This window comes from Pituophis catenifer, unplaced genomic scaffold (assembly GCF_029215685.1).
Source record: "Pituophis catenifer annectens isolate HBS135680 unplaced genomic scaffold, rPitCat1.0.hap2 SCAF_7, whole genome shotgun sequence".
Lineage (NCBI taxonomy): Eukaryota > Metazoa > Chordata > Lepidosauria > Squamata > Colubridae > Pituophis > Pituophis catenifer.
The window spans coordinates 25,859,180-25,880,617 of record NW_027256887.1 but is presented as its reverse complement, the minus strand read 5'-3'; the positions used below and the strand labels follow the sequence as shown (position 1 = coordinate 25,880,617).

At 34.0% G+C, this 21,438-nt stretch overlaps 1 protein-coding gene across 1 annotated transcript in view; it reads left to right on the top strand.

The window, feature by feature from the left end:
- MET (MET proto-oncogene, receptor tyrosine kinase) overlaps positions 1-17,842 on the top strand; it is a 147,092-nt gene extending 129,250 nt beyond the window's left edge. Inside the window, exons 14-21 of the mRNA XM_070946653.1 lie at positions 1,322-1,462; positions 4,658-4,888; positions 5,138-5,218; positions 5,862-6,043; positions 7,386-7,495; positions 13,798-13,963; positions 15,147-15,283; positions 15,366-17,842. Coding sequence (XP_070802754.1) covers positions 1,322-1,462; positions 4,658-4,888; positions 5,138-5,218; positions 5,862-6,043; positions 7,386-7,495; positions 13,798-13,963; positions 15,147-15,283; positions 15,366-15,576 — 1,259 coding nt within the window. The 3' untranslated portion in view covers positions 15,577-17,842. The remainder of the gene's footprint in view (positions 1-1,321; positions 1,463-4,657; positions 4,889-5,137; positions 5,219-5,861; positions 6,044-7,385; positions 7,496-13,797; positions 13,964-15,146; positions 15,284-15,365) is intronic.
- Positions 17,843-21,438: the final 3,596 nt, after the last annotated feature.

Genomic DNA, 21,438 nt, shown 5'->3' with positions numbered 1-21,438 from the left:
TTGAAGAAACTATAAATAATAAGACTCTCTTTAGCAAATGAAAACTCTTCCCTAACAAACAGAAAGGTTTTCAGAAAAAAATGTGCTCAATACTACTTTGTATCTGTCTCAGTGGTGGTCTGCTGCCGGTTTGGACCGGTTCGGGAGAACTGGTAGTTCCGACCAGTGGCTGGCCCTGCCCACCTGCCCTGGCGCTATCACATCCTATATAATCTCCAGTTTTTTGATGCCACGTGCATGGGTGGAAGACGCACACACTCACATTTTACAACCGGCAGCAGCCCACCACTGATCTGTCTCCCCTACAAAAGATACAGGACAGATTACCTGAGCCTATACTGACTTTCTCAGGGAGGGAATTGGAACTGCTAATACAGATAGGCATGTGGATGGTGGTGTCAGCGCTGTATTCTTGGATCAATAAAAGCCTTTAACAAAAGCTCTTTAATAAATTCAGTAACCTTTGGATAAATTGACTCATGCTTTTATAGATTATTAATTGGTTAAAAAAACCCAAAAAATAAAAAGTAGAAATAAGTGAGCACTATTCAGAATGGAGGGTAGAAAGAAGTATAGTTGCTGAAGGATTTATGTTCAGACGATTTAACTTTTGTGACCTTAAGTTGGGTGTAAACAGTTTCTTGGCAATGTTTGCAGATAATAAAAAATAAAATAGTAAAAACTAAAAGTAGCTGATCCTGTAGGAATTCTTCAATGGTCAAATTAATAGTAGAAGCAATTCTATTTTAGTACAATAAGTGTAGGATGAAGAAAAAGGATAGAAAAGGGCAATCCAAGTAACTAGACAGATCAAACCCCTAACCCTTTATGAACTTTTTATCTTAGAAAAAAAGATTACAGAGGGAAGATAGGGTTGGTCCATACAACCATGAATGACACAGCAAGTCATGAATAGTAGTAGAGATTGTTCCCTGCACCCCCCCAAAAAAAAAACACTACAAAAAGGAAGCATCCAATGAAGCTGATTGGAAGGCAATTTAAAACAAGAGGAAGCATTTGTTAATATAATCATAATGTATGAGTAATACAAGTAGACATCAGTCTGTGTAAATAATCCATCTGTGGAATTCATTGCTACATAATGTGATGCTCCTTAACCTAAATAACTATAAATTCATGGAGGACAGGTCTATTAAAGACTCTAGGTCTTGAAATAATTGTGATACATTTTTAAATGTTCAGTTGACTGAGTTTCATGTTTAGTGAATAAAAGATAATAATAATTCCATTAGTTCCATTAAGAATAATGATAATGGAAACATGTTTTTTATAATATTGACATTCTTTCTTCTATGATAAGATTTAGGTGGAGAGATTGTTCGCTATGATGGCAGAGTACACACTCCTCATTTGGACAGGCTTGTGAGTGCAAGGAGTGTAAGCCCTACGACTGAATTAGTGTCAAGTGAATCTGTAGACTATAGATCAACTTTTTTGGAAGGTACAATATTATCATTTTTCTCATTAATAAATACAAAAGGATTGCCAAATGCTAAGCTGCTATGTGGTTTCTATAATGAGATATATATCGGTACCTTTTCATTTGTCTTAGAAAGGTTTGTTGTATTAGGTAATGTGATTTTTGTTACCGTACATAACACTGATAGCGATAAAAGAAAACAAACTCAAAGAGCACTAAGGAACCCACTGTTGAATATTTCTGAAAGTCAGTAATATGCTGAATCTGTTATAAAACCAACAATCCTCCTGTTTGTCTTCATCAATATTATGATTTTCCCCTTTTAAGGATTTTAATATGCCACAAAATCAAGATGCTGATGACAAGAATAGTGAACCAATTCTTGCTGTAATTTCTATGAGAATGCTACCTCAAACAACATTTTTCTGCAGGTTTTATGTAATTCAGATGTAATGTTTACAACTAGTTATTTAGCAGATTTCCATCATCATACAGCCTGAATCTGTGGCCCTCTCCTTGTTTCTTTTTTTCTTTTGCTTGCTAGTATATTGATGCTATCACAGGTGAAATTTTAATTTGTTCAATAGGCCCTTTCCTTATCTTTTTTTCCCACCAAGTTCACCAAATGTTCTCTTTTTTATATCCATTCTCTGTGAATGGCTTCAAATAATATATCTTCATAACCTAGTAAGAAGTTTATACAAAGAGTATTATAACTTACTCATGTAGCTCTCTCTCACACACTGGCCTTCAGAAATGCATGGAGTCAGTGGTGAGCTTGTGACCATCCACTATACTTGTACTCAGAGACTTTTGCAATTTGTGAAATTTTGGACTCCTCTTTTATGATCATGATCATACAAATCTCAGTATCAGCATCCTAATTTGTAGAGTGCCACAATGTGAACTGTCCATGTACTTGCAGGATGTCTTTAAAAAATTCCAAGTAATTCTAGGACATTATCCACCTTAAGGCTGCTTCAGAACACCATTTTTCTTAAATGTATGGAAAAAGAATAACACTTAAACTAGTGCTGTTGAATACATGAAACAACATGTCAGGTTCAATAAAGCAAAAGCCAATCAAAGAAAAATATCTGTTGTAAATTGAGATACCTGACTTAAGATCATAAGTATATGTGCTAAACCTGATAATGCTTATTTCAGGGTGTAAAGCATTCAAAACATTGAGGCTGCAACCTCTTCCAGAGTCTTGGCAGGGTTGCTTCATTGATTTTTCCAAATGTTCTACTTGCCAGATAAAGTGGCTATCAATGCACAAACATGCAGTGACAAAGTATAAAAATCCTTAAGGTACTTGGGCTGAGCACTGCATAGGAAGCAGTTGACTCAATGCTTCAAGAAGGTGCTTCACAAGTGAACTTGTTAAAGTGCTATGCACAGTGCTATTAATGCATCAGATCAGGCAGATCAATCATTTAGGCATACTATAAACCGTTCAGTATATGTATAAAAGTGGCCTTTCTCTCAAGTCTGGAACTGCTAGTCTATACCCTGTTTAAGTAAAAAATAAGATTAATGTATGAGTCGCATATCCTGGTCTTATTTGAGCACAGATGGCTAAGAAAAGAATACTTTCTGTTTACAAGTATAAAGAAAATCTCAACATAGGTAAGAATGCTTTTATATCCTTGTAAGAAATGTTCACATTGTTTGGTGAACTATACTTCATACGAACTAAGCATTTCCTGACAGAATTATAATAGACCACTCTTTGGACTACAATTATGTCTGTACACACACACACACACACACACACACACACACACACACACACACACACCAGGTGCAGCAAAATAAGCATAAATAGAATTCAGTCAATAACATCGAGAACAGTCTTCTCAGATGCAGGTATGTTCCAGATATATTAATTGCAACTTCCATAATTCTTAAAATTGAAGAACCACGTACTATGAGCTGAAGGAGTTGAGAATTGGGAATTCAGGGGCCTAGATTGGAGAATGCTAATCTAAAAAATGAAGCAGTAATGATTTAGGTTTTGGATATCAAAAGTTATTACCTTTGAATTGTAAGAAGAAGTGGCATACCAATGTTAGTAAATTAAATAAATGAACAATACAATAAGTTAAATAAATACAAATTCAACAATTGGCATACTATTATGCTAGAGCACTTCCTGGTGCATTGTGTCTGCAGTAATAAAGTATCCACATCAGCTCTGGCAGGACAAGGTCTCATTTAAAGATTCTTCATTGTTTGCTGAGAAAGGGAAAGAGACCATACATTTCCTAGGCTTTGTCATTATCCATTTCCTTGGATTCAGAGTAACGAGAATGGTAGTGTTTCGTTTAGACACATTTTTATTCTGCTAACTTGTCTATGCAAATTCATGAAGACTGATGTCTGATCAACCCTACACATTAGGGTTCTTAAACGAAAATAGTAAATGCATTTACTGTACTTAAAAATGTTAAATAATAAAAATTCAGGAAATGAATAATAAAAGTCAATTTCCTTTTTGAATATTTACCTCTATATAGTTGTAGTAATTTGGAAAGTATTGTAGTAATTTGGAAAGTAGTAAGCAGATTTTAAACTGTTCATTAAATAATAATTTGAAAATAACCAATATCCTTTGTTATTTCTTTCTTCTTTTCACCAATGCGTAATGTCTGTTCCCCTAAGATTACTACAAATTCAGATGATTTTTTTTACAATTTTGAGCTTGGTTTAAAATACAAAATTGTTGGGAAATTCTACAAAAGAAAATGTGGTTTGCACCATGGCAATTCCAATTAAGGCAGTAGGACAGTATGTTTATGAGAGTTGGATGTCAATTAGTGTTTGAAACTAGTTTTATATAAATGGTATGAAGAAGATATTACCCCAACAAATGAAAGACAAATTATAGTATATAACAGTTTGCTTTTGCAAGCCATATTCTCTTGATCTATAAAGGCTTCTGTTTCCAGGCTTAGCACCACCATTTTAAATGAATCCTGTTAGTCAAATTTTCCTGTAGCATCATTATGAAACGTTCTCTCTCAAGGGTATAGCTGCTGTGTCTCTCAAGTTACAGATAAGCTGGTCCTGTTAGGATTACTGTTACTGTTTTAGCAATCATGTGTTACATTATGTAATAAGGTGAAAAATAAATTTTAAACTAAACAGATAAAATCGGGTCTTTCTGTGGCAGAATTTGCTATTGACAATGGTGTTCACATTTTCTTATAGACCAGTTTCCAACTTTATCTCAGAATGGATCTTGCAGGCCAACCCAATATCCTCATGTGGACCTATCTCCCATTCTGTCTACTGGAGACTCCGATTTAGCTAGTCCATTGTTACAGACTAATGTTCACATTGACATCAATGCCTTAAATCCAGATCTGGTCAAAGAAGTTGAGCATGTTGTTATTGGTGCTGATAATATGATTGTTCACTTCAGTGAAGTAATAGGAAGAGGTAGGTGTCTCAACTGTATTTTATATTTACACATTTAATTTCAAAAATTAAATTGGGAAAATGATTGTTTTACCATTGTTTTATCATTTTTTGGCAGTGTCACTGCATTGTTCTAAGCAGCTCAGAATGATTTCTGAAAGAATCCAGGACAAACTTCTTTCCCTCAGCAATTGATCACACTCAAAATATAAAGACAGCTCCAGAAAAACCAGTAGAAATTTGACTTGTGATAATATTCTCTCTTTGTAGGGCATTTTGGATGTGTTTATCATGGAACTTTATTGGATACTGATGGCAAGAAAATTCATTGTGCTGTGAAATCCTTGAACAGTGAGTTTTACAATATTTTATTCTGAGTCATTATATTTTCACTGACTAAACTATATTATGATGATTATTTTTATCAAGTTAAGTGTCTTTGTGTAGCTTTCAGAAATTTTATTCCATACATTTTACAATGTCCATATGGAAGAATGCTCATATTTTCCGTCCACATAATAAATAAAAGATTAAAAGAAAGGGGGGGGAATGTGGTTTCATTTTACCATTGGACTAGCTTATGTTCAATTTTTATGAGTAAGACAGTTGGAAAACAGCAGGACTTAATTGACACAAACTATTAATAACATTCTTCTAGTTCGACAGATGGAGCATTTCTATATATTGTTACTAATATGTGAAAAAGGAAGAGAAAGGAGTTCTGGAACTATGTGTGGTAAAATTTGTTAAATGCATTCCAGATAACACTGTTCCAGCTCATTTGCTTATAGATATGCAGCATCTAGCCCTGCAAATACCTGGATATAATTTCGAGAATACTTATCTAAATTTCAATGTGTTTTATTACAACTTTATTGGGATTATAAAGGAGTAATACTAAGGAGTTATATTTGCTCCTTTCATTCAAAATGTGTTTAAAGTATAATAGAAATGATATGTATATTTATTAAAAATTTGTTGCTACATTTTTCAGGAATTACAGATTTGGATGAAGTAGCTCAATTCTTAAAAGAAGGAATTATAATGAAGGATTTCACTCATCCCAATGTCTTGTCACTACTTGGAATTTGCTTGCCTAATGAAGGTTCTCCTTTGGTGGTGCTTCCCTATATGAAACATGGAGATCTTCGGAACTTTATTAGAAATGAATCTCATGTATGTGTATCATGGAGTGTTCAGTAGTGATCCAATTAGGCAATTATGTATTATTACAGTTCTGCTGTCTGAAAGTTTAAATTGATGGATCAGATACTACTTTGAAATGTGGTATTTTAATCAGAATTTAATGAAGTTGTATTACACATTTTAAGTAAAAATTGTTGAAAAGTACAGAAAAATTATCCGAATCAAAGGATTTATGTGTAGGGTTTATTTTATTTTATTTTTTATTTATTAAATTTTTATGCCACTCATCTCCCCTACAAAGTGTTTGGGCCTGGATGATCAGAATTCTTGTCTGGAGGAGTGTAAGGATTTCTGAATTTTTGTTCTTTAGTTTCTTGTACATTGCCTATAGATTTACTGTTGAAATTGGAGGGAGATGGACTTACAAACATACGTTTTCAAAAATGTAGACAATTTTTTAAAAGCAATATGCCATATTCATCCCTTAATATCTCCCGGTAAACTTGGGAAAACTCTGTAATCATTGAGACCTGCTGCAGTTGCTATCTGATCCTGGTAGTTTCCCATTTATCTTTGCCATAGGCAATTCTTTACAATTAAAATAAATAAATTATAAAAATTACAGTGCAAACATTTTGTTGTTTAAGTAAACTAATAATTAATGTTCATCCTACGTTTGAAAGAAACATTCCAATGGTTTAAGCTTTAGTTTTCACAGGTAGCTTTAGAATAGAATAGAGCTGGAAGGGACCTTGGAGGTCTTCTAGTCCAGCCCCCTATGCAGAAGAACCTATACAATCTCAGACAAGTGACTATCCAGTCTCTTCTTAAAAACCTCCAGTGATAGAGCGTCCACAATTTCTGAAGGCAAGCTGTTCCACTGGTTAATTGTCCTCACTGTTAGTAAGTTTCTCCTTAATTCCAGATTGCTTCTCTCTTTAGTTAGTTTCCAACCATTGTTTCTTTATTTTGCTTTATTAGTAATCTCTAAAAACTTGCTCTGCAAGTTAAGATAGCAAACTTATGCACGTTCAATATATTATGTATATAAAATCAGTGCATTCATAACATAACAAAACAAAAAACGTAGATAGGTTATCACATATTTCAACAGTTCTAGCAATCAATTAATTTCATCTAGATTTAGATGTATACATGCTATATAATCAAATAAATACTTAAATTTATTCCATATTTTGTTTCCTTGGTTACTAATAGTAACTTTAGGGTCAGGAAAACAATGTTTGGATGTAGAACCTTTCAATATTAAAGTGAAGACTAAGATTGATTTCATCAATTACTGTACAAATTTATAACTGAAAGTCATTCTTCACAGCATTGTTTTAACTACTAACACGTCTATAATTTTCAGAATCCAACAGTGAAGGATCTGATTGGATTTGGTCTGCAAGTAGCAAAAGGGATGAAATACCTTGCAAGCAAAAAGTTTGTCCATAGGGATTTAGCAGCAAGAAATTGTATGTAAGTATGGGTTAATTTTTTTCTCATATTATTTTATAGCCAGTTTAGAATAGTGATTAAGGCACTATTATAGGATCTAAGTGCCCGAGCCCACTGTAACAACATTGCCAAAAAGGCATTAAGAATTGTTAACCTAAACTTGCATAGCTTCTTCTCTGGTAATGTTGTACTACTAACTAGAGCATACAAAACATTTGCTAAACCAGTTCTTGAATACTGTCTGGCTCATCTGTCTGGAACCCGCACTGCATATCGGACATAAATACAATCGAGAGAGTCCAGAGATATTTTACGAGAAGAGTCCTCCATTCCTCTACCCGCAATAAAATACCTTATGCCACCAGACTCCAAATTTTGGGCTTAGACAATTTAGAACTATGCCAACTTCAGTCTGACCTAAGCATAGTACATAAAATTATCTGCCACAATGTCCTTCCTGTCAATGACTACTTCAGCTTCAACCACAACCATACACGAGCAAATAATAGATACAAACTCAAGGTAAACCGTTACAAACTCTATTGCAGAAAATATGGCTTCAGTAACAGAGTGGTCAATGCCTGGAATGCACTACCTGGCTCTGTAGTTTCTTCCCCAAACCCCCAAAACTTCAACCTTAAACTGTCTACTGTTAACCTCACCCTATTCCTAAGAGGTCTGTAAGGGGCGTGCATAAGTGCATCAGCGTGCCTACCATCCCTGTCCTAATATTCCTTTTTACTTACTCTTTTCCTGTATTCAAATTATGTTTATACTTTTACTCGTTATCTTATATATGCTTGACAAAATAAAATAAAATAAACGATAGAAGCCAGGTGATTGTTTATTTTAGTCTCACTTTAGTAATGACTTAGTAATCACTAAGCCAGCTGAGTGATTTTGAGCCAGTTTCTTTCAGCTCAACTCACCTCATGGGGCAGTTCACTGCCTTGAGTTATTTATTTTAAAAAATAAAGGTGGGATAAAAATAAATAGTGGCATTTAGGGAAAAAAGATCATTCCATTTATACTATTTTATTTATTTCTGTCTAACTTTTTAATATGAAACTTAGAACTTTATCTATAATGTTCCTATAGATAAGTGTTTCTCAGTTTTTGCAACTTTTAAGATGTGTGTACTTTAGCTCCCAGAATTCTCCAGTGAGCATGTCTTAAAGATTTTTAATCTTAAAAGTTATCAAGACAGAGAAACATTGCTACAGATGTTTACAACTGCTGAATATCGCTCAGTTGCATCACTTATGTGGTATAGCAAACACCATTACATTCAATTTTGCTTACTCTTAAGAATACAGAGAATTGGAATGCTAAAGGGCTTTTTCTTTCTATGCAGGCTTCTGAGGTTGAAATTGTTCTGCTTTGAGGAGCGTCCTTTCAATAAATCAATGTTCAGTGTTGGTTTTCTCTGAGAAGGCAATATTTCCATGTTTTCTGTTGCATTTTTACAGGTTTCCTTTGTTCCTGAAATATCATTCGATTATATCACAATAACATGCTTAATGTTAACATACCTACATACCTATGATGTTATTTTCTTTCAAGATAAGTAATATTTTGAAAAGCACAGAAATAGAGTAAGCCAAAGAAAATGAAATAAATAAATAAGAGAAAAGATTAAACAAACAAAATCTAATTTGCATCAACTCTTTGATACCAATTTCCTCTTACACCTTTTTTTCTTCATTCCATCATGCCCATTCCAATTCATATAGTTCCTTTTCTTCTTTAAACATCTTACCTCTTTTTTTTTTTTTTGAATCTTGTAATCTCCATCCATTTCCTCCTTTTTTTTCCATATGATTTTTCATTGGTTTTTCAAAATACAAAATACAAAGAAAATTTTTAAAAGTCATGGAAAACTAAGAAGTGGGTGAGGGGAAAAAAAAGAAATATAGTGTAAAAGAAGAAAAGGAAAGAAAAGGGCACCAAAATCTGACTCTCTTTAGCACAGTAGAAGATAACATTACAACAACAACTTTTTGCTTTTACACAACAGTATGTACAAACCATTTCTATAACAATAAGCCTATCTAGTTAACAAAAAGAAAATTTCATATTTTTTTCATTGCAAGCACAAAATCCGGAAGCAATTTCAGAATAGAAACAAGGTTAGATATATTCTCTTCATTGGATAAAAGAATCAATTTGACCATCTCTACTTCTCTTTGCCGTGGGCAGAAATATATGTTTCTGTTAACTCATTAATCTTTATCATAATTTATATTAAGAAAATCCTCTATATTATTTCAATTTTTTAACACTAAAGAGAGAAAACACTTTTTTTAGTTTTGGTATTTTACACTTTAAAAAGTAATCAAGTATTACATATATAAAGCAGGGAAAAAAAACCTAATTAGCTCATTGAATTTTAATCTCTCCGTCGAGTTTATCCTCATGGAATGGATCTTTTTCTTCTCTTATTTTCAAATTTAGTCTATAGTATTTTAAAAACTTTGGGAATTGTACAAGATTTTATATGTACAAAACCAGCTTAAAGCTTCCTTTCAGTATATATATATCAAATATATATTTCGCTGATAAAGAAATAAAGGGAGACTAGTATAGATCTATTTCAAGCTATTTAGCTCTCATCAGCTAGCCATACCCTTAGTTGGATTCAAACTTGGGCTGCCTGCATGTATGGCTAGCTGATGAGAGCTAAATAGCTTGAAATAGATCTATACTAGTCTCCCTTTATTTCTTTATCAGCGAAATATAAATTTGGTATAAAATGGTTTGTCGTGAATGCGACTGCTTGACTCCTGGATTGGAGCTGAAAGGCGAAAGGGATGCAGTACGCTCCCTCCCACATGCTGGGGTAGACCAGGTGTCTCGATAGAAAACACTTTATATATATATTAGTTAGTATCCATGAGGAAAAACTCCAAAACTTGACCTCTTGAGAGTTGTGAATTTACTTGGCACTCTTGTTTCAGTTGCACTGGGAGGGTTGTATTCAAACCATCAGCATAAAAAAAAAGCTGATACCAGATTTATATTCCAAAGGTACAGTTAGGTTATTTGCATTGTCCAGCTTTTGTAGCGTTGACACAGCGGGTTGATAATTTTCTACACCTAATTGTATCTTTTGTTCTTTTTTAATATCCTCTGTATAATTAATATCTTCTAACTGATTTATGAAAAGAGCAATTATCTGTATGGTCTTTTCAAAGATTCCCTTGACGACAGACTCCAGCTCAGAGTTAAATATCTCTTAGCTCCCTCTGGTGGTCAGAAATGTTACTTATTTATTTCTTTATTTTTTCCTTTTTCTAGCCAATCAGAGTTCATGAAAATCAGCAAATTTCAACCACCCATAAAAAAACATTACAGGGCTACAGATTATTTTAAAAGTAGTAAATTAAGACCACAACTTTTATCCTTATATTCCAAGTGATACTCCACACTTCCTTATTTTGGCTGCCTCTAGCAACCTTCTTCCTTGTCGTTTAACAATAAAGAAGTCTCAAAAATGGTGTTCAGAACTTCAAAAAAGAATGATAGGCTGTAACTAAAGAAAGGCTGTTAACTCTTTTAACTAATAGAGATAATAGTCTCATAAACTGATTAAGAAATGAAGGACACAGCTTATGTTCCATTTGAAAAATAAATTCCAAAATAGCTGCTTTATTCAACAATGATGTGATTCAACCCCGCCCCACCCCTTCATCCCACCAACTATTCTGAAGCACAGCTTCTGACACTGCTTGCAATTTTAGAACAAGTTATTTGTTCCTCACGTTTTCTGACATTTGCTGTCAGAATAAGAATTTTTACTCCAAGCAAAAGTTGTGGGGAAAAAATCTTGTTGGTATCAGGATAACCAGACAGATTACTTTGCATAATTATTCAATAATCCAAGAGAAGTGAGAATCATTATGCCAATTCATCATTCGCATTATGAATAATGAGCTTAGCATCAACTGGTCATAATTATCCACAATTAAAACTTAATTTTATTATACTAATTATCAATTATAACTTAAAATTATATCATCATGTGAAATTTAAGTTATATTACTATAAAGTTATGGCTACCCATTTGAAAAGAATTGTGCGGCCGATTAATAATGTCAATTATTAAATAAGTCAGCAAAGTTGCTATCAACTATATGTAATGAATGTGAGTAATTTAATATTTTGATTACTTTTGAAAGTGGTTATTTAGACTTAACTGGCCATACTTATGTTACATGAAAGTGGAAAAATCAGGCCGTACAAGTCTCTTTCCACCCCATGTCAATTCTTTTATTGCATTATAAAATATGAATAATACATTATAGAATAGAGATAATACAGGTAGGCCTTGACTTATAACAGTTCATTTAGTGACCATTTGAAGTTACAATGGGACTGAAAAAAGTGACTTAGAACCATTTTTCACACAACCGTTGCAGCATCCCCATGGTCACATGATCAGTATTCAGATTCTTGGCAACTGGCTCATATTTATGACAGTTGTAGTATCCCAGCCATATGATCACCTTTTGTAACCTAACAAGCAAGCAAAATCAATTGGGAAACCTGATTCACTTAACAACTGTGTTACTAACATAACAACTACAGTGATTCATTTAAAAAAGGGCCTGGTGGCTCAGCAGACTAAAAGCATTGTGATTAACACCAGCTGTCTGCAATTAATGTAAGTTCGAATCTCACCAGGCTCAAGGTTGACTCAGTCTTCCATCCTTTCTAAGATTAGGTAGGTAAAATGAGGACCCAGTTTGGGGGGGGCAATAAGCTGACTTTGTATAAATATACAAAAGTATGAAGGCTATTGCTTAACGCATTGTAAGCCTCCCTGAGTCTCCAGAGAAGGGCGGCATATAAATCAAATTTTTAAAAAAAACTGTGTCAAGAAAGGTCACAAAATGGGGAAAATTCACTTAACAAATGTCTCATTTAGCAACAGAAATGTTGGGTTCAATTGTGGTTGTGAGTTGAGGACTACCTGTAAAAGAGTACAGATGTATTTATACAAAAATCAGGCTTAGGCTGTCAACATTTCAAGTAGAAGAAAATACAGTATAGAAAATAAGTAGGAGCTGCTTTATTAAGGTAGGGTCAAATCTAGTTATTTGCTGGCATTCAATTCAACCCAGTTCCTATGCTGTAATATAAATGGTCCTTATTCAATGACCACTTTTTCAAACTTATAATTACACTGAATGAGTGGTAGTTATTACTAGACCTTCTACTTATGGCCATTGCAGCATCCCTGCAATTTATGACCTGCCAGCTTCTCACAAGCAGAGTTAATGGAGAAACAATCAGAAGTCAGGATCACATGAGATCCTCATTTAATGACCTGCATGGTCCTCATTAATGATGACCATCACTAAATGGATTGGCCATGTGGTTTTTCAATTTACAACTATGTGACTTAACAACAGAGTCTCCAGTTCTAATTCACCATGTGGAATGAGGACTACCTATATTTAATAACCACTCTGTCTTCTAATACTAGTCTTGCATTTCAGTCAAGCTATTCCAGATTAGCTCTACCTATATAAAAAGAGATAGGATATAAGATAATAAAGAGAACCAGTTTATAAAGGTAGCAGATTAGGAAGTAATCCAACACTCCAAAATGAACAAGATTTGTAGGATCCAATCTGGGTCGGTCATCAAGACCAGAGGTTTAGTGCTGGAGCCCATCCTCAGGAAACTTCTCTCTACAGAATGTGTGCTTTGGGCTATACCAGCATTTATGTGGTGCCTAGTTGTGTGTGGTTTTTTATTTGTTGATTGGGGTGTTGATGGCTGCTATTAAATTGTTGGCCATCAACATCCCAAGCAACAAATAAAAAGTCACACACACGTACCACGTAAATACTAGCACAGAATAGGCCAAAGCTCACATTCCTTAGTTCCCTGAGGATGAGCTCCAGCATGAGTCCAAAAGTTTGGAAAACTAAACCTTTGGTGCAGGTGACTAACCCAGACTGGATCCTGCAACATTTCCTTGGGACACGTATAGTTGCCTTCATTTGTGACATAGATTTATTAAAGATTTGTCATCAGCTAGCCAAAGAAAACGGTGAAGACTGGACTTTAGTTTATTTATAATTGTATTCTCTCTTCTGATGAAATCCTCCCTTAGCCTATTTTTGAAGAACATAGATATCTGTAAGTAAACAATTGGTTGTTTACAAGCAACATTACGTTCAGGAAGGAATGGATGACTGTAAATGGAATATTTGTTTATATTAATCATAAGTGTAACCTGACTACACAAATGTAAATTCTGTCTTCTTAGTTCCAAATAATATTTTATGTTTGTGTGTGTATTGTTTTTGTAGGCTGGATGAAAATTTCATAGTCAAGGTTGCTGATTTTGGACTTGCGAGAGATGTATATGATAAGGAGTACTACAGTGTACACAATAAAACAGGAGCAAAATTGCCAGTAAAATGGATGGCTTTAGAAAGTTTGCAAACCCAGAAATTCACTACAAAGTCAGATGTGGTAATATATTTATCATTATATGGGACTTGCTGATTATATTTCAACAGATTATTGGACATATCAAAGGAAAAGAATTATATAATAGATTAATGCAAGGGGAAAAACACCTTAAACCAAAACTAGCCTGTTTCTTAATTTGCAAAAGTTAATGGGTATTTTTGTGTCCGTATTTCAGATGACCTACAACTAAGAAAGTTTCCAATCTTAAAATACTAAGTTTGAATGATTGCTATGAAAAGCTTGATGGTGCTGACCGGATTTTGAAACTGTGCCCTTAATATATGAGTTAACAACTGCTCTCCAGTTGAGAGCAATATCATACTTCCTATAAGAGATTTAGAATCACGTAACAATGTGTGCTGGATCTGGGTTTGGGAATGAATAGGTGGGACATTATCTTTCAGCCTTAAAGGATTCAAATGTAAGTGTTAAGTATCTGCTGGGTTATTTTGCTCTTAAGCTTTCCAGGTGTTCCAAATTGGCCATTTACTCTGATGATCACAAAACAGAAGTTGGTGGGCCCTACTTTTTGCTTCCCTGGTTCATTTTCATCAATTCCGTTTTTCATAAGACTTAAAAACCATTCTAAGCTATCTGTATGTTTGATAGATAAATGCATATTTTCTTCATCAATTCCATACAACATTTTTCCAACAGGCTGTGCTTTATTCTTAGAAACCCCCTTTCCCCGTGAATTTTTATTTTGTTCTGGAGATTAATTTCTTATTAGGCCTTTGTTAGCTTGCGGCCATTAATGCAAAAATTACAAAAGATTACTTCTGTTTAGCATGGAAGAAATCCCAGATTCAATTATTATTTTTCCCCATTAAAAAAAAAGTTAGGTAAAGAAAATTTGTCAAAATAGAGAATATTGGACTAGATGACTGGCAATTTTGTTGATGCAAGCCATCAGCTTGAGGTAGTCACCTGGTTATGCACAGCATATCAAGGATAGAAGGACCAAGAAAAATTCAGGGAAAGCATTTTAAAGGGGTTTAATGACCACCTTACAACCCTCCAAGACTTAAGACTTGCCTCTTACTTCTGTTCTCCTAAATTGCAAAAATGCAACAGCAGAGCAAAATTTTTGGCCTTGTCTTGTTGATGATGTGATATTTAATTATGAATGCTTGTGGCTTTCTTTCACAGCCTTATGATTTGATGTTTATGTTCTTTTTGTTAGTGGTCCTTTGGTGTTTTACTTTGGGAGCTAATGACAAGAGGCGCACCTCCTTATCCTGATATCAGCTCTTTTGATATTACCGTTTACTTACTGCAAGGAAGGAGGCTCTTGCAGCCTGAATATTGTCCTGATCCACTGTAAGTACCTTCTAGAAATCTTGAAAAACCATGTTATTAAATGTAATAGATTAAAAATCATTTTTCTGCTTTTTCATTGCAGATACGAAGTCATGCTCAAATGCTGGCATCCAAAGCCTGAACTACGACCAGCCTTTTCTGAGCTAGTTTCAGATATATCCATGATCTTCTCCACTTTTATTGGGGAACATTATGTTCATGTGAATGCCACCTACGTCAACGTGAAATGTGTCACACCATATCCATCTCTGCTGTCATCACAAGATAATATAGATAGAAATGCAGATACATGATGAAGTTCATTAAACTGTGCTAAAGGGGAAAGGGCATAAATAATGGCCAACTACTTTTTAAGTGTTTTTCTGTGTGTGAAACCACTGCATATGTGTATATGTTGTTAAAATTGCACTATTTTGAGGAGGCAATTCAAGTTGCTGAAATCTACAAGGTAAATGTATTGTTCAGATATAATTTTCATGTGAGATGGGCAATTGCAGTAACTACACTGCATTGGAAATTCTTCATCTACTGCCAGATATCACTCACTGTGAGCAGTCTAGCTACTGTTATACTGTTATTGATTTACAACAGTTCGCTTAGTGACTCTTCAAAATTACCTCGGCACTAAAAAAAAGTAATTTATGACCATTTTCCCACTCATGACTATTGTAGCATCCCGTTGGTCATGTGATTGATATTCAGATGCTTGACAACTGACTCACATTTATGACGGTTGCTGTGTCCCAGAGTCACATGATTACCTTTTGCAACGTTCTGACAAGCAAAATCAATGGGGAAATCAGATTCACTTAACAATTATGTTACTAATTTAACAATTGTAGTGATTCACTTAACAACTGTGGCAAGTCATAAAATGGGGCAAAACTCACTTAACAAAGTTCTCACTTAGCAACATAAATTTTGGGTTTAATTGTGCTCGTAAATTGAGGACCACCTATACTCTGCAGAACTGATGTTTCAGAAATTTCTCAGTTACTCATAATACAAGATACTGAGAGTTGATATTATTAGTCAAGTGCTTTTCACTGAATAAGGGCCAAACTAAATAAATATTCTAACATTCAAAGATTTTACTTCACTGTTGATGTTTATTTGGTATAGCAGTTTATATTACTATATAAGTAGCCCAGATCTAATGGACATTAATCAGATTGTCCGAGCTATCACTACACAGATTTTTAAAATAATTTTGGAATACTGATGGGAATACAACAGATTATTATGTCATATTGCGGATGTACCAGCCACAAAAAGAGCATAATGAATATTTAAAGAAAATGTTTCTGTACTACGACAAGAATGAAATCTGTCAGAAATTCCTTTACTCAGTAGGCTGAAGAGTATGTTAGCTATGTGGACAAAATTCCACAGGAGGATACTGAACTGTGCAGGGAAACAGTAAAGGTTTAGTAAAAGTGTCTGTGTGAAAAATTCAACAGAAAAAAGGTGAAGAGCTTGAATCAAGATGCTAGCCTATTCAGTCAAAGGGAGCGCATCTTTACATTACTGCTGCTAAATTCAGCTCATCACATTTAAACAAGTTTTTATTAAAAAATGAAATAAAAATCCTGCAAATATAGATCACAGCTGCTTGATTTTGTCAACTGGTTCTTAAGATTTTGACATGACATAAGCCTTCCTGATGACCAAAATATTTTTTAAAAGCGTATTTTTTTTAAAAAAAGGTTAACTTTTGACTGAACATCATACTGGTTTCTGTTCCTGTGGAATCCTGTGCATTCTACTGTATAGACTATTTGATGTAGAATCAACAGATAGGTGAGGAATGTTGGTGTGTGTATGTGTGTAAACTTTCAAATCATTCTATTTTTATACTGATTTTTAATTAATTTTATAGATAGGTGTATAGATAAATTCTTGGCTAGGGTATAAAATATTGCACTGTGAACACTTCAGAAATATTTTATCACAGCTTTTAATATTTATAAAGTTGTTTAAAAACTCTAATCCTGTAAAGACTGGAAAGCCAAGAACTGTTGCAAGCCACTTGTAACCCAAGTGTTTAATCTCCTTTTCTGGAATCAGACATATTTTGATATCTTTGAGGAGACAGTACTTATAAAGAAGCCAATTACAGGGAAGATTTATTGTTCCGCAGAAAGGATACCACACTAAAAGATTTATGATGAGATTGGAGTGGTAAGCAAACTACTTGCTGATAATACTGGATTATATTGAACTGCCACATCCATTTCAGTAGCAAATACTTCATGTCTGCTGAGAAAGCAATATTACCTGTAAAAGGCCTTAGCACAAAAACATAATTCTCCTTCAGGCAAAGAGAAAAAAAATGCTTGAAGGTTAAGGCAAATTATTATACCATAGTTTAATATTGATAATATAAACCTACATACACAAGGAATGCAGGGTGCAGGGATGAAATATTGTAATATTTATGTGATAAAATTAATGCCATGTCTGGGACCTCTGTAAATAATGTTCAATTGTTGTAGGGATTTGATGTTTTACATTCATATACTTGCCAATCGGATAAATGGTACTTGCCTTTTTAATTGTGATACCTAATAAAAAATAAAACATTTGTATATTGGCAATTTGTGAAGTTATGTCTGTATTTATAATAGGTACATATATGTAAATGTAGTTGATTATGTCAAGACTTGAATTTACTTGAAAAAGAAAGAAGTATAGACAAGATACAGTTTTACATGATTTTTACCTCTTAGCTGTTGTGTTGTGATTGAAGCAAAAAGTAACGAAGGTGGCCAGTGCTAGGACACATCCATCATGTGGCTATCGACATATTGGTTGAGTTAAAATTATAGAATTCCATGCTATGATATTAAGGTTGCAACCATATGATTGATGCGGATTAAGTGCCATCAAGTCCTTGTCAACTCTTAGTGCATACATATTTTTCTTCTTGATGATCTGTCATATCTGTCCTGGTGTTTCAACTCTTCTAATAGTGCCCTTATCACTATTGTAACTTTGCTCCACCTTTCCAGCCTTCTCCCAGGAATTGTTTTCAGATAAAATGTCCATATAATGCATATATAGATATAATTGCATAATTGTAACCATAAAATAATTATGTTTTATCACACTGCATGAAATTATACAGAAATTCCAAATGCACTTTTAAAACATTTTCTTAATTGCATGTAAATTGCAGGTTAATTGCATGTAAAATTTGCTTTAGAAAGTGAAAAACATGAAGAACATGCCTCTATAGCTCACAGAAGCCAAGAAGCAAATGCTCTTCAAATATGTTAGATGACAACTCCTGTCATCACCAATCACCACAGCCAATCCCCATTATCTAGGAATAAAGGTGACTGCACAACAGGTCACCTAGAAAACATAGAGAGACTAACCTAATTGATCAAAATTACTTTGTGTTTAACTTTTTTATGCTTTAAATTAGAACTGAAGGTCAATAGTGACATAATCAGGCAATCTAGAATAATACACATTTTGCTATTGATAAATTTACAAAGATCAATTTTCTACACTAAAAAAAATTTTTTTTAGAGGCTTTATATTTAAAAAATGTGGGAGAACTTCTTAAATTGGTGTTTCAGGATAGAATGCAAATGAAACTTCACTCCAGCTCATAGAAAACTTTTAATAGCTTTGATCTGTTAATTCCGTCCCCATTAAGAAACAAAACATTGCTTTGGTGATTAAAAGTTTTGATACTGTAGAAATAATTGCAAGTAATAATTTCTGCATCACAGCATATAATTGTGTGAGCCACCCAGAGTCACATATGTGAGATGAGTGGTTATGTAAATTGAACGAATAAATAAATAGTCTTGTCTTGATTTCCTTGCAAGTAGAGGCATACACAATTAGATGACAACTTCAGCTGATCTTGTCCTGGAACCTAAGCAAGGTCAGGAGGCCTTAGACTAGATCAGGGGTATCAAAGCCGCAGCATTGCAGTGACGTCACAGGATGTATTGAGACTTTTTTCCCCTTTGCTAAACCAGGCATGAGCATGGCCAGCATGTGACACATCCAGCCCATGAGCCAGGAGTTTGACAGCCCTGGACTAGATGGCAGAAAACATCTCAAAAGATGGCAAGATAGAAAGCCTATTCTTTAATATTACAGTGCCCCGGAAGTCTCCCAAGAATTGAGTTTGTTGACTCAAGACTTTTATAGATAGATGGATAAGAAGAAAGTAAAGAAAACCTGGAAATATGCAAGAAGTGTCCCTAGGCAAAGGGACTGAAACATTCCAGAACAAAGAAAACATTCAAAAGAAACTCAGAAAGACACTGATTTATTAGGTATAAAAAGGGGGAGACAACACACCCAGACTTGCAAGATTCTGCTATCGCCCACCTCAGTAAAAAACAATTTTAGCCTGTCTGTGAAATTGAGTTCTTGGTCTGGGCTATCTAGTGGGGCTGATAATAATGCACTTTAAATTAAACGTGATAATAAAATGTTATAAGGGAAAATAACTGATAATGTATAATATTTTCTTGCATCTTAACAAAATACCATCAACAATAACATTCTTGCCTTACCAATTAAGATTAAAAACAGAGTGCTAAATCATATTTTGACTTCCCAAATTATTCTGTAAGTATGACTGGCAAAGGCCCAAAAGACATTTAGTAACTGATGACAACATGGGCATGTGTAATAGCCCAGACTTTTCACTAGGCAAGTTAGCAAACAACAGCATATGATACAACATGTATCATTAGAGGCTCTTTATAGAACAGTCAGCTTACAACTTGCATATCTTTCTCTATCTCCATGTGTATAAGAAATATCCTCACCATGATGTTGACAGAGAAACTGCACAATATATACTTGACAGACCTGTGAAGCAATATTATTATAATACTAAACACATTTTCAAGAAAAGATTTAATAAAACAAGACAAAGTGCTGTTAAGCATGGCTAACTTATGATATTATTATTTAGGATGGTATGCAGTCTGGATGAGTTCATGCATTGATTATGGTATAGCACATAATGTGGGAGCTCAAGCAATTCTAAGCTATTATGTGATTTTTATGCTTTTTACTGAAGAATTCAAACATTCAGAAAACTTGATTACATACAATAAAGCCAAAATAGAAATGATTCTACATTAGGATTTTCCATGCTAACTAAATTATTAATACCAAAGAAAACAAGAAATTAACTACTGTTAATTCCTATGTAATTTAGTAGTCTGGTTAAACCTCAGATCATTGTAGCGAAATGACGTATATTCATTTTGTTAATGCAGAATCTTCGGTTTAGTCCTTGAAGTATGCATAGAATGGAGAATGGTTTATTTAAACTTAAAATATTGCATATTGGAAGTTCTAACTATTTGTTTTTGGAGCTGGCCATACGAAAAGAAACAAAAACAGAATTATTTGCTAATTCTATCCTTTAGCAAAAACAACCCTAAAATATTTTTGGGTGGATTGACCTTGGGGAAATAGTGGGATCCTATCTGTCTATTGTGCAATAAAAATCTGGAAATCACAGAAAAGTCTATAAACATTTTAGCATAGCAAGAGACGGGCTGGCTCTATGCTTTTCAATCAAACCTTTTCAAGATGCGTCACTCTGGACAGAGGATTGTATTGACTCCTGTCTATTAAAGGGGGTTATTTTAAGAATGTTTGAAATAAACCTCTTCAAAATTTATGTTGTCTATATGTAAACTTAATTTTGCAAATCATCAAATAGACTGTCCATCTCAATGTTTAATGGATTTTCCATTTTTTCTAGCTAATCATAATAAAAAACCATGAATTTCCTACTTGGTAGAAGGAGGAAGGAAAGAGGAAAGCTGTTCTTCCAAGAGAAAGACTTCACTTGCAGCAAAAACACACTAGTGTTTTTGAGGATAGCACATTCACTGCAGAGGCAGCCTGAATTTCAAATCATAAAGAAAAGGCGCTAGAGTATGAAGATGAATAAACGATGAAGTGAACAATATCATGAACCAGGCAACATGCTTATTTTTTTAAATGCACTCAAAAAGCAAAGTCTCTGATAGCCAATCCAATCAAGTAAGCTATCAACATGAGTTTTGTGGGAATAAGGACTGTTAGGAAAGGATGACGATGGGTTTAGTTGTGCATTCACTGTTTTGTCCGGCTGAATGTGGAGTTTTCAAAATACCTTT